We start from the raw sequence: 16,261 nt of genomic DNA on the forward strand, positions 1-16,261 counted from the left end.
GTACCATTCTTTGCTGCTAAGTTTAAAATCTTAATTATTGTTTCTGGCGCAAAAAAAATATGGTTCTACCTATACAGATCACAAGATTCCAAGTCAGACTGGTGATCCACTGAAAAGCATCTGGAAATGGGTGTCGTGATGAAACTGGAGGAGTTGGGTAGTGTATAGCGGTTACTGCAATACCATTACGGCTCAGGGTATTCCAGGGTTCAGAGTTTAGTGCCAGCGGCATCTGTGAGGAGGCTGTACGTTCTCCCCCTGAACCACGTGGGTTTCCTCTGAGGGCTCTGGTTTCTTCCCTGCAGTCCAAAGGCCAGTTAGTAGGTTAACTGGTCACTGCAAATTGTCCTGTGAGTTGCCAGGTGGTGCAACTTGTTGGGCTGGAAGGGACTTTTCTGCACTTTATCTCTAAATAAAATAAAACTTCAGGCCTGCCTGATTTGATAGGTAAAGACCTGAGCTGGGAGCTGGGGATTATGGACAAATCTAGGCTGAAGGCTTTGGGTGCCCTGGTAACATAGTGCACAAATTTATTGTCCAAATATTTTCTTTTCTTGCTGGCGGTTTGATGTTTATTTTTAGAAGCTTTTTGTATGATGCATGGCTCCGGGGTTGTACACCTAATGGGTTCTTTTTTTTCCCCTCACTTTCCTGCTTAGTAGGTTTTTTTGTTATCACAAAATTTTTTTTAAATCTTTAAGATTTTTTTTTGAGGCATTGTAAGTGTTGTTACTTCGATGTACTCATGTTATTTTTCCTGTCTGTAACAATAAAAAGATTTGAAAAGAAAGAAATTTATTGTCCAAATCTGAAGGCCTAAGGCAGAGTGTAAACTTTGAATAGATCTCCAAAATCATAGTGTAACCTCAATCATTAGTGGGAATTATAATTAACCTTTAATCATTATCAGCATCATCATCATCATTATGTGCTGTGTCATATGGCATGGGCAGTCATGGCCCATGACCGTCATTGTTCTTGGCAAATTTTTCTACAGAAGTGGTTTGCCATTGCCACCTTCTGGCAGTGCCTTTACAGGACGGGTGATTCCAGACATTATCGATACTCATCAGAGATTGTCTGCCTGGCATCAGTGGTCACGTAACTAGGACCTGTGATCTGCACCAGCTGCTCATGCGACCATCCACCACCTGCTCCCATGGTTTCACATGACCCTGACTGGGGGGCTAAGCAGGTGCTACAGCTTGCCCAAGGGCGGCCTGCAGGCCAGCGGAGTGGAGTAGCGCCTTGCGCTTCCTTTAATGGAAACGTATTACCTTTCGTGCCCCAGCAAAATGTGCTTTTTATTTTGGAATGTGAAAGCAGTCATATCCTGGGTTTCCCCAACAATCCTGATGTTTTCAAGCAGATGCTACATTAAAATAACTGAGCAAATCCCAAGATACTGTTTTATGTAATAACTAACACTTGGGTTGTTCTTTATTGAAACAACAGTCTTTCTTCCTTTGGCTCGCAAGGTATTTTTATATGTCAGGCAATAAATAAGTATTGTTAATCTATATAACACCTTTCACAATGGGTTTTAGAAGCAATTAATTACATTGTTTACGCATAATTTTGTAGATTAAAACAAGTTGATATTTTTTTCTGTACATTGTTACGTACCCCGTAACTGGGTTGCCAAACCAGCAGAAATGGATCACTCAGTTGGAGTCTGGAGTACTAGAACTAAGAAAGTTTTATTAAAGAAACAAGCAACACAGTAATCGAAAGGATAATAAATGCAACAATTCAACAATGATAACCACACATGTACACAGAATTAAGATAACAGCATCAATCAAGCTCTATCGTTGTCTAGGGGTAAATGACCAATTTCAAAATTACTCAAAGTTCAGTCCAGTTAGTAGTTCAGTTCGCAGTAATCATTGCCATGGCGGTGGACAACGTGGGGGAAGAGAGACATAGAACAGGAACAACTGATCATTCAGAACGGCTTCACTCACAGACCAGCAAGATGGCTCACAGACCAGCGAGATGGCTCACAAACAGCTTTTGGGCAGGTCCTTGGTGATGTCACCTGAGGTCACCGACTGTGACCCCTCCTCCAGATGCGGTCGATCCTTTGCAGTGAACCCGGCACCCAGGCAAGGGCGGACACACACCGGGTTCCCGCTGATCGTACCTTTCCACCCTTGTCGTTGTCTGGTACTTCTCACCCACTCGTGAGAGGCGCACCGCTTCCAGGGTCTCGTTACCTCGGGTGGCGTGTGTCTGTCTTAGCGAACCTGTCCCTTTTTATCCCCCTGCTGGGGTATCGCCTGTCCATCACTTCAAACAGTTCAGGGTTCAAAGGGGGGAGCCGCTCCAGACAGCTCTTCCTCCCACATCCCTTCATTACACATCTCCAGACGCTGCTCCATTGTTCCTTATCTCTCCTTCCCCTGAGGGCAGGTGGCAGACCAACTGCTGATGCCACTGATGCTAGCCCAGGCCAGCAAACATCTTAATTTTATGTGTATTCTCGTAACACTTCCCCCCTTTAAGGATTTTTACCGGGAGGTAAAAATTACAAACATGACTACATTATCGGATACATACACAATATACATCTTTAACAGTTATTTAGCTAATACAGAGAATTTGAAGCTGTCAACACCTTGACAGACAGTCATCACATTTTCTGTTCCTTTTACACGTGTTATTAATAATCCCTTAGACCAGGCTCCAACTCAGCAAACTTCATAGTGGCCAAAAACACTGATGAATTGCGACCAATGTAACCTCTCATTTGGTTTTGTCCCGGACCACAACAACAAGGGTCGTCCCATTCCGACTCAATTTTCTCTCGCAAGGGCTTAGTAGGAGGGGGACGGGTATTGACCGCAGAGTTATTGCAAAACTTCCTGCAGTACCCCACCATCTCCAAGAGCCTTCTGAGGGCCCTCTTGTCTGTCGGGGTTGGGAGGTCAGTGATAGCCTGCACTGTAGCTTGCATCACTGCCAGCTGCCCCTGTGTCACCACAATTCCCAGGTAAGTGACCTTCGTGTGGCCGAATTCATTTTTTTCAAGGTTCACTATCAAGCTGGCTTCAGACAGCCGTGTTAAATTGCCAATACACACCTCTGTGTTCATCAGCCCTTTAGTCACTGAATTACTCAAAAAATATGGGTGTTTACTTGGCCGCCCTATTGTAACCACAATCACCCAACGTCCCAGTTCTTTGCATTTCCTCGGGACAATCAAACACATGGGTGCGAGTCGTTTAATTACTCCTTCGGGGATTAAGGGAGAGACCTTATCAGTAGACCTGGCCAAAACAATAGCCTTCTCCCATCTGACCGATCCCATCCTAATCTTTTCAAAATGGTTTTTTTCCTCTTAGCAGGGGGCCCCTAGCTTCATTGATTTCCACGCTAACACCGACCAGGTTTGTTAGCATAGCAAAAACCGGTGACCGTCTCAGTTCGCGTCGGTCATGATCAATAACATTCTTCCCCCTGGGCAGCCGGTAAATCTCTTTCATGATTCCACCAACTGTTTCCTCCATCACCGCAAAATGTCCACCGGGGGGTACCTCGTGGGCCATGTTAAAAACCTCATCCCCATAACTCTTTTGCACCACCCCCCACTCCTCATCTGCGGATACTGTCCTTGATTTCCCTTTCTTCCTTAGCACTTCCTCATCCGCACAATAGCCTACTAGTTCCCTTGTCAAGGCTGTGTCAGAGAGAGCGGTCTCGGCAAGAACCATCAGCCCCTCGTCTCGCTCCTGCGTCTGCACAAATTCTTTCCTGGCTACTGCTACGTCCGTCCCAGCTCCCTCACTACCTCTTATCTCACTACACCCTGTCTCATACAAGGTTGGCAGAAATGTTTCAGCCAAATTCACCATCGCGGGCGGGGCCTCCATGCTGGCAGGCTGACCCGTCAATCTCACGACTGGGAACACGATTCCTCCGGCGATGTCATTACCGAGCAAGACTTCCACGTCTTTCATCGGTAATTCGGACCTCACCCCGATCGTGACTAGTCCAGAGACCAGGTTGCTCTGTAAATGTATCTGGTGCAAAGGGACTGACTCTGTCCCTTCCCCAACACCTTTGACCTCTACCTCCCCAGTCTGGGTCTCTGAGCTAAACTCTAATACACTCTTCAATATCAATGACTGACACGCTCCCGTGTCTCTCCAGATCCGCACTGGAACTGGTTTTAACCTCTTTTTCACTGACACCAGTCCGGCCGAGATAAACCTCTCGCGCCCTTCCTGGACTTTTTCAGACCTGTCCTTCCCTAGCGGTTCGCTTAACAGCTCGATACAGCCATTCAAAATTTCCGCTTTTCCTTTCCCCGTCTCCTTCCTTGGGGCAAAGCACCTGGACGCAAAGTGTCCGACTTTCCCACAATTATAACAGACGACCCCAGGAGACTTCCTACCAGACTGCTCCCGGTCTACCTTATCCTTTTCACTAGTCCCCGGCTTACTTTCTGACTTTTCCGGTGGACTCTCCCCGCCGTCCTGACTACCCTTCTGGTAGCCTTTACTCGGGGCAAACTTCATTTTATGCGTCAACGCATACTCATCCGCTAACTTAGCAGTTGCGGCTAATGTGGCTGCCTCTTTCTCATCGAGGTAGGGTCTCATACCCTCAGGGACACAACCTTTAAACTGCTCAATCAGAATCAGCTGCAGCAGTCTGTCATAATCCCCCTCTACCCCTTTCGAGGCGCACCAACGCTCACAATATGTTTGCATCTCGCGAGCAAACTCCAAATACGTGCGGTCCCACCGCTTCCTCGCATTCCGGAACCTCTGCCGGTATGCCTCCGGGACCAACTCATAAATCCTGAGGATGGCCTCCTTCACCACCTCATACTTCTGGGCATCTTCCGCGGATAAAGCGGAGTAAGCTTGTTGGGCTTTCCCTTTCAGTACACTCTGAAGTAAAACAACCCACTTATCCCTTGGCCAGTCCTGACTTATGGCCACTTTTTCGAAATGGAGAAAGTACCGATCCACATCGGTATCGTCAAATGGGGGAACCAGCCTAACCTCCTGGGTCGCCCGGAACCCTCCACCTTGGTTCGGCACGAGCCCCTGCTCGGCCCTTATCTTTAACTTCTCCAGCTCAAATTCCCTTTCCCTCTGTTTCTCCTCTCTCTCCAACTGTCTGTCCCTCTCTCTCTCTCCTCTCTCCAACTGTCTTTCTCTCTCTCGCCTTTCTAACTCTTTCTCTCTCTCCCGCCTTTCTAACTCTCTCTCTTTCTCCTGCCTTTCTAACTCTCTCTCTTTCTCCTGCCTTTCTAACTCTCTCTCTTTCTCCTGCCTTTCTAACTCTCTCTCTTTCTCCTGCCTTTCTAACTCTCTCTCTTTCTCCTGCCTTTCTAACTGCTTCTCTTCGTGTTCTAACTGCCGTACCCGGAACTCGTGCTCGAGTCTCAGTTTTTCAAGCTGTACCTGTACCGCGTCTCCAGCAGGTTTTTCAATAGACACCACCCCCAGCTCACCTTGGGGAAACACACCTTTAGATACATAGTGCTCTACAATAGCTCTGTGTATCTCCTCTCTCCTCATTGTCGACTTCACCTTAGCAAGATTCACCCGTTTGGCCACAGCTATCAATTCCGATTTCCTGGCATCCTCTAATGCCTCCAAGGTCGGCGCCTTTATAAATTCCTCAACCTCCATTTCTGCTGTTTGTCTTTTCTTTCTTTCGGGAATTTTAACCCAATCAATTTACTTCGTCCCAAATTTAGCGTTCAAAATCGCGGACGAGAACCCCACTTATGTTACGTACCCCGTAACTGGGTTGCCAAACCAGCAGAAATGGATCACTCAGTTGGAGTCTGGAGTACTAGAACTAAGAAAGTTTTATTAAAGAAACAAGCAACACAGTAATCGAAAGGATAATAAATGCAACAATTCAACAATGATAACCACACATGTACACAGAATTAAGATAACAGCATCAATCAAGCTCTATCGTTGTCTAGGGGTAAATGACCAATTTCAAAATTACTCAAAGTTCAGTCCAGTTAGTAGTTCAGTTCGCAGTAATCATTGCCATGGCGGTGGACAACGTGGGGGAAGAGAGACATAGAACAGGAACAACTGATCATTCAGAACGGCTTCACTCACAGACCAGCAAGATGGCTCACAGACCAGCGAGATGGCTCACAAACAGCTTTTGGGCAGGTCCTTGGTGATGTCACCTGAGGTCACCGACTGTGACCCCTCCTCCAGATGCGGTCGATCCTCTGCAGTGAACCCGGCACCCAGGCAAGGGCGGACACACACCGGGTTCCCGCTGATCGTACCTTTCCACCCTTGTCGTTGTCTGGTACTTCTCACCCACTCGTGAGAGGCGCACCGCTTCCAGGGTCTCGTTACCTCGGGTGGCGTGTGTCTGTCTTAGCGAACCTGTCCCTTTTTATCCCCCTGCTGGGGTATCGCCTGTCCATCACTTCAAACAGTTCAGGGTTCAAAGGGGGGAGCCGCTCCAGACAGCTCTTCCTCCCACATCCCTTTATTACACATCTCCAGACGCTGCTCCATTGTTCCTTATCTCTCCTTCCCCTGAGGGCAGGTGGCAGACCAACTGCTGATGCCACTGATGCTAGCCCAGGCCAGCAAACATCTTAATTTTATGTGTATTCTCGTAACAACATGTTATCTACAGAATGAGGGATTAACAGGATAATGAGAAATTATTTCTGATGATTGAAGAATCTAGGGCTGGGGGCATTGGTCTAAAAACTGTAATTTTAAAATTAAGGGTGGAAAAATGTATACATGCAATGAGTAATAGTGTAGCATTTTATACGATGCTCAAGATGTGTTCGTAGAATTGAAAACTCGAGTTGAATCAATGCTAAAAGAGTTAAAAGGGTCTAAATGAGATCACTGGGTGGAAAGAAAAGTCTGGGAATATCAATAACTGTGGCGCTTCTCTTCCTAACGAACTTAACATATCCTATGCAAGATTCGAACAGAAGAGGAGCGTCCCACCCCCTCTGGATGAACCGGACCTGGTGGCATCGAGATTCATCGTCACCGAGGAGGACGTTAGAAGGGCCTTCCTGAAGATAAATCCAAGGAAGGCGACGGGCCCAGATGGCGTACCAGGACGGGTTCTCCGGGCCTGTGCAGGCGAGCTAGCTGGAGTGTTTGCTGACATCTTCAATGCTCCTTGATTCAGTCTAAGATCCCCTCGTGTTTTAAGAAGGCAGCGACAATCCCGGTGCCGAAGAAGAGCAAGGTGGCATACCTGAATGACTATCAACCTGTGGCTCTGACATCAATTGCTATGAAGTGCTTCGAGCAATTGGTTATGACACATATCAACCACAGCCTACCAGTCAACCTCGACACTTTGCAATTCGCCTACCGGCGCAACAGGTCAACGGCAAACACCATCTCTCTGGCCCTACATTCCTCTGTAGAGCACCTGGAGAATAAAGACGCATACGTAAGGCTCCTATTCATTGACTACAGCTCTGCCTTTAATACCATCATTCCAAATAAACTGATTCCTAAGCTCCGGAACCTGGGCCTTAGCACTCAGATCTGCAGCTGGATCTTCAACTTCCTCACAGACAGGACCCAGGCTGTGAAAATAGGGGACAAGCTCTCCTCTACAATCACTCTGAACACCGGTGCCCCACAAGGCTGTATACTCAGCCCCTTGCTGTACTCACTGTACACCCATGATTGTGTAGCCAAGTGTCCATCAAACTCAATATATTTAAGTTTGCTGATGACACCACAATTGTAAGCCGTATCTCGGGTAATGATGAGTTTGAGTACAGAGAGGAAATTAAGAACCTGGTGGCATGGTGCGAAGACGATAACCTATCCCTCAATGTCAGCAAGATGAAGGAACTGGTTATTGACTTCAGAAGGAGTAGCGGACTGCACGACCCCATCTACATCAGTGGTGCACAGGTGGAACAGGTCAAAAGCTTTAAGTTCCTCTGTCAATATCACAAATGACCTGACTTGGTCCAACCAAGCAGAGTCCACTGCCAAGAAGGCCCATCAGCGCCTTTACTTCCTGAGAAAGCTAAAGAACTTTGGACTGTCCCCTAAAACCCTCACTAATTTTTATAGATGCACTGTAGAAAGCATTCTTCTAGGGTGCATCACAACCTGGTATGGAAGTTGTCCTGTCCAAGACCGGAAGAAGCTGCAGAAGATCGTGAATACAGCCCAGCACATCACACAAACCAATCTTCCGTCCTTGGACTCACTTTACACCGCACGCTGTCGGAGCAGTGCTGCCAGGATAATCAAGGACACGACCCACCCTGCCAACACACTTTTCGTCCCTCTTCCCTCCGGGAGAAGGCTCAGGAGCTTGAAGACTCATACAGCCAGATTTGGGAACAGGTTCTTTCCAATTGTGATAAGACTGCTGAACGGATCCTGACCCAGATCTGGGCCGTACCCTCCAAATATCCGGACCTGCCTCTTGGTTTTTTTGCATTACATTACTTTCCCTTTTCTATTTATGATTTATAATTTAAATTTTTATGATAATTACTATCGACGTACTCCAAGGAGCCCGAAGCGCAGAGTTAAATATCGCTGTGATGATTGTGCGCTCCAGTATCAATTGTTTGGCGACAATAAAGTAGCATAGCATTATACACGTTACAGAAAGTGCCAGCAGCTTCTGTTAATCACTGACAAATGTTTAGCGCTGAGCAGCCACATAAATGATTGGGAGACAGCGACTTCTGTTAACCCTTTGGTCACTGACAAATGTTTAGAGATCAGCAGCCACATAAATGATGGGGCGAGAGCAGCTTCTGTTAACCCTTTGGTCACTGACAAATGTTTAGCGCTCAGCAGCCACAGAAATGAAGGGGAGACAGCGGCTTCCATCACACTTGCTGAGCAGGAGGCCAAAGGACCCGGGCTATCTGTCCACTGACCTGCAATCTTCATGATGCACTACGTCTCAACACAGAGCTGCTGCATGGCTCACCTCAACCCACCCAGCGGCAACCACCTCTCCACACTGGGCTGCCCTTTCCTTCAGAACTGCTCGCAGAGATTATAGCTGTGTTTGCAGCATGCAACCCCTGAGCATACGTCTTTTTCTGAACGGAAGTAGGTACTTCCTGCGGTTTTGAACTGGAGGCCCAGTGAATCAGCACATGGCAGTATAGTGTTAATCTGGATGTCAGTGTGAAAGTATCAAATGTTCCTCCAGGGGTGACAAATGAGCTGGCATAAATTGCTAATTTTAAGTCAAAATTGATATTTGTAAGTAAAGGCACACAGAATATGGGGAAAGACCAGATACGAAATTAGAGCCCACTTCAGCTATGAAGTTTTCCAACAGCAGAAGAGACTCTATTTATGGGTTTCTACTCTTACAGGTGTTTTCTGCCATTCAGTTGGATTCTGGCTAATCGTTGCTTCAACTCTTTTTAACAATACTTTTCCAAGCCTATCGTCCAAATCCACGGCATTCTGAGAAGGAAATCCGTTGTATTGACGCAAACTAAGTGGCGTCAGATTCTGAACGCCTCATAAGTAGTTCTTGTGCTTCAAATTTATGTTTTGAGTGGGTTTGAAAAGTTCATTTATCTTGTTTGTTTTGGCCAAACCTCTTTAGATTGATGAAATGGCCACTACTGAAAATGCTGAATCAGAAAACAAAAGGGAAGAAAAACCAGCCAGCAATATGGTGCAGTGTCCGTTAAAAGTACTCTATTGTGGAGGTAAGTTTCTCAGAAACAAAACTTGTACTGTGGTGCGATGCTAGCATGAGGAGGACTTTATTATTTCATTGTAACAAAATACAGCGGGATAAAATATTATTGCTTGTTTGAAATTATATCTTTAAACAGTTACTCTTCTGCAACAATATTAGATCGTAGTTATATTGCTGATAATATGGAAATGCATTGCTCTATGTGAAGAGGAAGAAAGTGAAAATGTGACCATGTTTACGCAGGACAAGATTCATAGTAAAGTTTGGAGCTCGGACTGTTCTTGTTTTAGTGAAGGAAGTGCAAAAAAGTGTGGGGGTGGGGTGGGGAAGAAATAACTGAATGCAATAAAGTTCAGCTAAAACAAAGCTTGCCCAGAGCAATGATATTCTCTGTTATGGGGTAACTTTATGTTAACTTGCAAGCTTGTATTTTAATGTAACTTAAAGATATTCAGAAAACATATTTGGTAATTTTTTACTCCATGTGTATGATTCTAATTAGGCATTGAGATAAGAGATTTTCTCCTTGAATTCCATTTGCTAAGTTTGGCACTTCAAAAATGTGTATTATTTTATTTAATCAATTAAGTTAATTGATTTAATTGTATACAAGGATTTCTCAGCTTTGTGCATTTCAAAGTTTCGTCCTTGTTTTTTGAGTTAAATTATGCTTATTACAATTTTGACCTCAAAAATTAATGTTTCTTTCCCCCTGTTTCTAGTCTGTTCATTGCCAACAGAGGTAAGTACAATCAGTTATATCAAATTCAATCACCTGTCAGCTGCTTCTTTTTCCTATTTTTCTTCATCCATTGAATTTACCTTCATTTTGCTTTAGATGATATTTTTGTAGAATCCTATTTGAGCCCCTATTGACTTGGGTGTGAGAATATAACAATTTACAGTTTGTTTTCCACAGATTTACTACGTGAAAGAAAAGGTATAAAGAGGGGGCAGTTATACTGAGATTTTATTAAACTGTGATACACGCATATTTTTATTTGTATAGAGTCATAGTATGCTACACCACAGAAACAGGACATTTGGCCCATCTAGTCTGTGCTGAACGGTTATCCTGCCTAGTCCCATTGATCTTTACCTGCATCCTCCATACCCCTCCCATCTTTCTACTAATCTAAACTTCTCCTTAAGTTTTGCAATGGAACCCACATCCATTACTTCTACTGCAGCTTGTTCCACACTCACTCCATACTCTTGAGTGAAGAAGTTCCTTCTCAGGCTCCCCTTAAATATTTCACCTTTCATCCTTAACCAATGACCTCTAGTTGTAAGCTCACCCAACCTCAGTGGAATAAGCCTGTTTGCATTAACCCTATCTATACCCTTCATAGTTTTGTAAATCTCTATCAAATCACCCCTCAGTTTCCTACACTCCAGGGAATAAATTCCAACCTATTCAACCTTTCCCTATAATTTTAAAGTGCTTTTTGCAACTGCTTATATCTGCATTTAACTCTGACTCTACAAATTTTAATTTGTAACAAATAAAGTTGCAGTGTATATCTAAGTGGGGTGGCTCAGTAATGTAACACTGTTACAGAACGAACAACCCGTATTCAATCCTGACACTGTCTGTACATTCTCCCCATGACCATGTGGGTTTCCCCGAGGCACTTCAGTTTTCTCCCACATTCCAGAGACGTAGGGGCTCAAAGGTTAATTGCTCACATGGATGTAACTGGGCGGCGAGGGCTCATTGGGTTAAAAGAGTCAGTTTCCGTGCTCTATCTGAATAAAATAAGATGTTATCTTCTTACTGCATATCACAGTTACCGAGACTCAGCTGATAAATTATTGATGATTTCATTCCTGCATCATTGTCAGTGCCATATCTAAGATATGCGGCATATTTGTATATTCAGCCTGAAAAGTGAAAATGTATTAAAAACTAGTCTCTCTGGATCTGTTTACAATGGGCTGGTGATGTGATTATTGCTGGCTGCCATGAACTCCATTGTAAGTGGATTTGAATAGGCAGCATATTCATATCCACTAATTTCTAGTTATTTATCAACAGATACAGTATTTCAGAATCAGGTTTATTATCACTGGCATGTGATGTGAAATTTGTTAACTTAGCAGCAGTTCAATGCAATACATAATATAGAAGAGAAAAAAATAAAAATAAATAAGTAAATCAATTACAGTATACATATATTGAATAGATTAAAAAACATGCAAAAAACAGAAATAGTATATATTAAGAAAAGTGAGGTAGTGTCCAAGGGTTCGATGTCCTTTTAGGTTTTGTCAACTTTAAATAACGTAACAACTGAGACAAGGATCCTCACTACATCCTTCCAGCCAACCATACTCTGTTCTAAACCTACCATGCTGGCAGCCGTGCGAGTAGTCAATCCACCCATGATCCCAACAGAACTGACTGACCAGCTTACTTCCTTAACTGAAGCCCCACTCTCAAAGTTATGGAAATCTCGAACTCATTGACACTTTATTGCAGCTGGCCAGCACAATCCCACCACGTTCCGTTAAATTTATCAAGGATTGTGCAGTAATTAGAATGCCTTATTGGACCAACGTTAATACAATTATTCTAAATATTTGAGTGTCCTTTCTCATCTATGCAACATCCAACTGTGTGTGCAAAATCAAAGTTAAACCATAAGAGAAAGGAGCAGAATTAGGCTGTACAGCCCATTGACTCTGCACTGCCATTTCATCACGGCTAACCAATTTTCCCTCTCAACCCCGTTTTTCTGCCTTTTCCCATAACCTCTCATGTCCTGACTAATTAAAAACCCATCAACTTCCACCTTAAATACACACAATGAATGACTTGACCTCCATAGCCACCTGTGGCAACAAGTTCCACTAGTCACTGGCAGCCAACCAGAAAAGGCTTCCTCTATTCCTACTCTTTGCTTACTGCCAATCAGCCAATCCTCTGTCCATGCCATCTTTCATATAATACCATGGGTTCATATCTTGTTTTTAAAAGCTTCCCAATCCTCTAACTTCCCACTAACTTTTTGGTCTATTATATGCCATATCTTTTACTTTTACATTGGCTTTGACTTCTTTGGGATGTATCCTGTGCCTTCCAAATTGCTCCCAGGAGCTCCAGCTATTGCTGTTCTGTTGTCATCCTTGCCTGTATCCCCTTGCAATCAACTTTGGCCATCTCCTCTCTCATGCCTCTTTAATTCCCTTTACTCCACTGTAATATGGATTATATCTGACTTTAGCTTCTCTCTCTCAAATTGCAGGGTAAAGTCTATCATTATGATCACTGTCTCCTAAGGGTTCCTTTAACTTAAGCTCCCTAATCAAATCCAGTTCATTACACAATACCCAATCCGGTATAGCCTTTCCCCTAGTGGGTTCAACCACCAGCTGCTCTAAAAAGCAACTTTGTAGGCATTTTACAACTTATCTCTCGTGAGATCCAACACCAACCTGATTTTCCCAATCTACCTGCATACTTGATTATCGTAATATTGCTCTTTTGACATGCGAACTCTACCCACAAAGATTCTACATTTTTCAATCATATGTTATCTCTTTCTAATGATTTGATTTCACTTTTTGTTACCAACAGAGCCACACCACCCCCTCTGCCTACCTGCCTGTCCTTTCGAGACATTGTGTATCCTTAGATGTTAAGCTCTCAACAGTGACCTTTTTCCAGCCATGACTCTGCTTGCATTCAAATATAACACGTCAGTCCTGTATTCGTCATCCTTTTGGAATTTGTCCCCATGTTATACAGCAATTTTGCCCTTTCATCTGCCTGTCCTTCCTGACAGTCTCACTGCACACTGCATCTAGTTCTAAAGCAGCTGCCCCATCCTCAACCCTATCACTCTGGTTCCCATTCCCCTGCCAAATTAGTTTAAACCTCCTCAAAACCTCTATCAGACTTGCCTCCAAGGTTATTGGTCCCCTCAAGTTCAGGTGTAACCCGTCCCTTTTGTACAGGTCATACCTTCCCAGAAAGAGATCCCAATTATCTAGAAATCTGAAGCCCTGTCCCTTGAACCAATTCCTCAGCCACGCATTAATCTACCAAATCCTATTCTTTTACTCACTGACATGTGGCACAGGCAGCAATCCAGCGATTACTACCCTGGAGGCCCTGCTTTTCAGCTTTCTACCTAATTCCCTAAGTTCTCTCTTCAGGACCTCCTCTCTTTTTCTACCTAGGTTATTGGTGCCAATATGTACCAACTCTTCTGGCTACTCCAGCTCCCCCTTCAGAATGCCATGGAGCCGATCCGAAAGGCCCCTGACCGTGACACCTAGGAGGCAACATACCATCCAGGTGTCTCTTTCACATCCGCAGAACATCATGTCTACTCCTCTAACTATGGAAGCCCTTATCACTACCGCAATTTTCTTCTTCCCCTGCCCCTCCCAACTTTACTTCTGAGCCACAACGCTAGACTCAGTCCCAGAGACACGGTCGCTGTGGATTCCCCCTGCCCCGGTAGGTCATTCCCTCCCACACAGCAGTATACTTATTAACGAGGGGAACAGCTTATAGGAGCACTCTACACAGGCTGCTCTTTTACCTTCCCTCTCCAGGCAGTCACCCAGGTACCTGCCTCCTGCAACTTGGGGGTGACTGCTTCCTGTAGTTCCTATTTATCGCCTCCTCGATTTCCTGTATGAGTCGACAGTCATCTTGCTGCAGCTCCAGATCCTTAACACGTTCTCAGAAGAGCTGCAGCTCGGTGCACCTGGTGCAGATGTGGTTCTCCAGGAGACTGGAGGCCTCCTAGAATTCCCACACCTGTTATAAAAAACACCACACAGCCCCTGGAGCTATTCTCACTGAACTAATTATCCACTAACAGATGAAGAATGAAGAAGAAACTTATCAGAAACTTACCATAAGACCATAAGACAAAGGAGCAGAAGTAGGCCATTCGGCCCATCGAGTCTGCTCCGCCATTTTATCATGAGCTGATCCATTTTATCCTATTTAGTCCCACTGCCCCACCTTCTCACCATAACCTTTGATGCCCTGGCTACTCAGATACCTATCAATCTCTGCCTTAAATACGCCCAATGACTTGGCCTCCACTGCTGCCCGTGGCAACAAATTCCATAGATTCACCACCCTCTGACTAAAAAAATTTCTTCGCATTTCTGTTCTGAAAGGGCGCCCTTCAATCCTGAAGTCATGCCCTCTCGTACTAGACTCCCCCATCATGGGAAACAACTTTGCCACATCCACTCTGTCCATGCCTTTTAACATTTGAGATGTTTCTATGAGGTCTCCCCTCATTCTTCTATACGCCAAAGAATACAGTCCAAGAGCGGACAAACATTCCTCATATGTTAACCCTCTCATTCCCGGAATCATTCTCGTGAATCTTCTCTGTACCCTCTCCAACGTCAGCACATCCTTTCTTAAATAAGGAGACCAAAACTGCCCACAGTACTCCAAGTGAGGTCTCACCAGCACCTTATAGAGCCTCAACATCACATCCCTAGCCTGTTGAGCCAAAGCTTGTCCACTCTAATACTGGTCCACTCCATTAATGGCCACTCCACTTGTCCTTAACTTATTGTTATTTGCCTCCTTTCGATTTCATTAGGCCTCCAGAAAAAGTTGCACAAAAAATGACTTGGTATATAATTTTAAAGATTGTCATACAATGTAAGACTGTGTCATTTTACAAGTACAGTGAGGCAAACTTGTCAGTAGTTCAAACTTCATAGCAATTCAAATGTTCTTGATTACTTGGGAGAAATTTGAAAAAAGCTTAGGAAATTACTGGCAAGAGGTTCTAGGCTTCAATCAAAGTTCAAAGTAAATTTATTTTCAAAGTACGTAATGTCACCACGTACTACAACACTAAAATTTGGGGGGTGGTTTTCGGGCAAACACAGTAAATCCAGGAATATAATAGAATCAATGAAAGATGAACAAACAACCAATGTGCAATAGACAACAAACTGTGGAAATCCAAAAGAAAAAATAAATAAATAAGCAATAAATATCGAGAACATGAGATGAAGAGTCCTTGAAAGTGAGTCTATGGGACCAGTTCAGTCATGGGGCCAGTGAAGTAATCCTCTTTGGTTCAAGAGCCCGATGGTTGAGGGGTATTAACTGTTCCTGAACCTGGTGAGTAGGTCCTGAGGCTCCTGTATCTCCTTCCTAATGGTGGCAGCGAGAAGAAAGCGTGGCCTGGATGGTGGGGGCCCGTGATGAAGGCCCCTGTTCAATGGCCCATTCATAGTCTAGAAGTTGCTAAATGTTTCACAATGTTATAATATGAATGCAGAGTTTATCAGCCTTTACCATTGCAAGTTCCAAGCTATTAAGGCTTGGGATAATTATTTGTAATTATCGTAATTACAATACAATAAATATAATCTTTACAGTCTCTGTAATTATTATCTAAATGGGCTCTGGTGCCAATGTTCTGTCATTAGGGGTCAGTATTGTTTCATTTAAATCGGTCACCAAGTTACAGGAAGGATATAAATAAGGTTGAAAGAGTGCAGAGAAGGTTTACAAGGATGTTGCCGGGACTTGAGAAACTCAGTTACAGAGAAAGGTTGAATAGGTTAGGACTTT

General features: G+C 44.2%; 1 protein-coding gene across 1 annotated transcript in view; it reads left to right on the forward strand.

Annotated features, from left to right (window-relative positions):
• The window catches only part of denr (density-regulated protein), a 38,752-nt gene that overhangs the window by 3,455 nt on the left and 19,036 nt on the right, over nt 1–16,261 (forward strand). Inside the window, exons 2-3 of the mRNA XM_063034282.1 lie at nt 9,589–9,694; nt 10,410–10,429. Of these exons, the coding sequence (XP_062890352.1) occupies nt 9,598–9,694; nt 10,410–10,429 (117 nt within the window). The 5' untranslated portion in view covers nt 9,589–9,597. The remainder of the gene's footprint in view (nt 1–9,588; nt 9,695–10,409; nt 10,430–16,261) is intronic.

The sequence above is a fragment of the Mobula hypostoma genome, chromosome 27 (genome assembly GCF_963921235.1).
Source record: "Mobula hypostoma chromosome 27, sMobHyp1.1, whole genome shotgun sequence".
NCBI classification, from domain to species: domain Eukaryota; kingdom Metazoa; phylum Chordata; class Chondrichthyes; order Myliobatiformes; family Myliobatidae; genus Mobula; species Mobula hypostoma.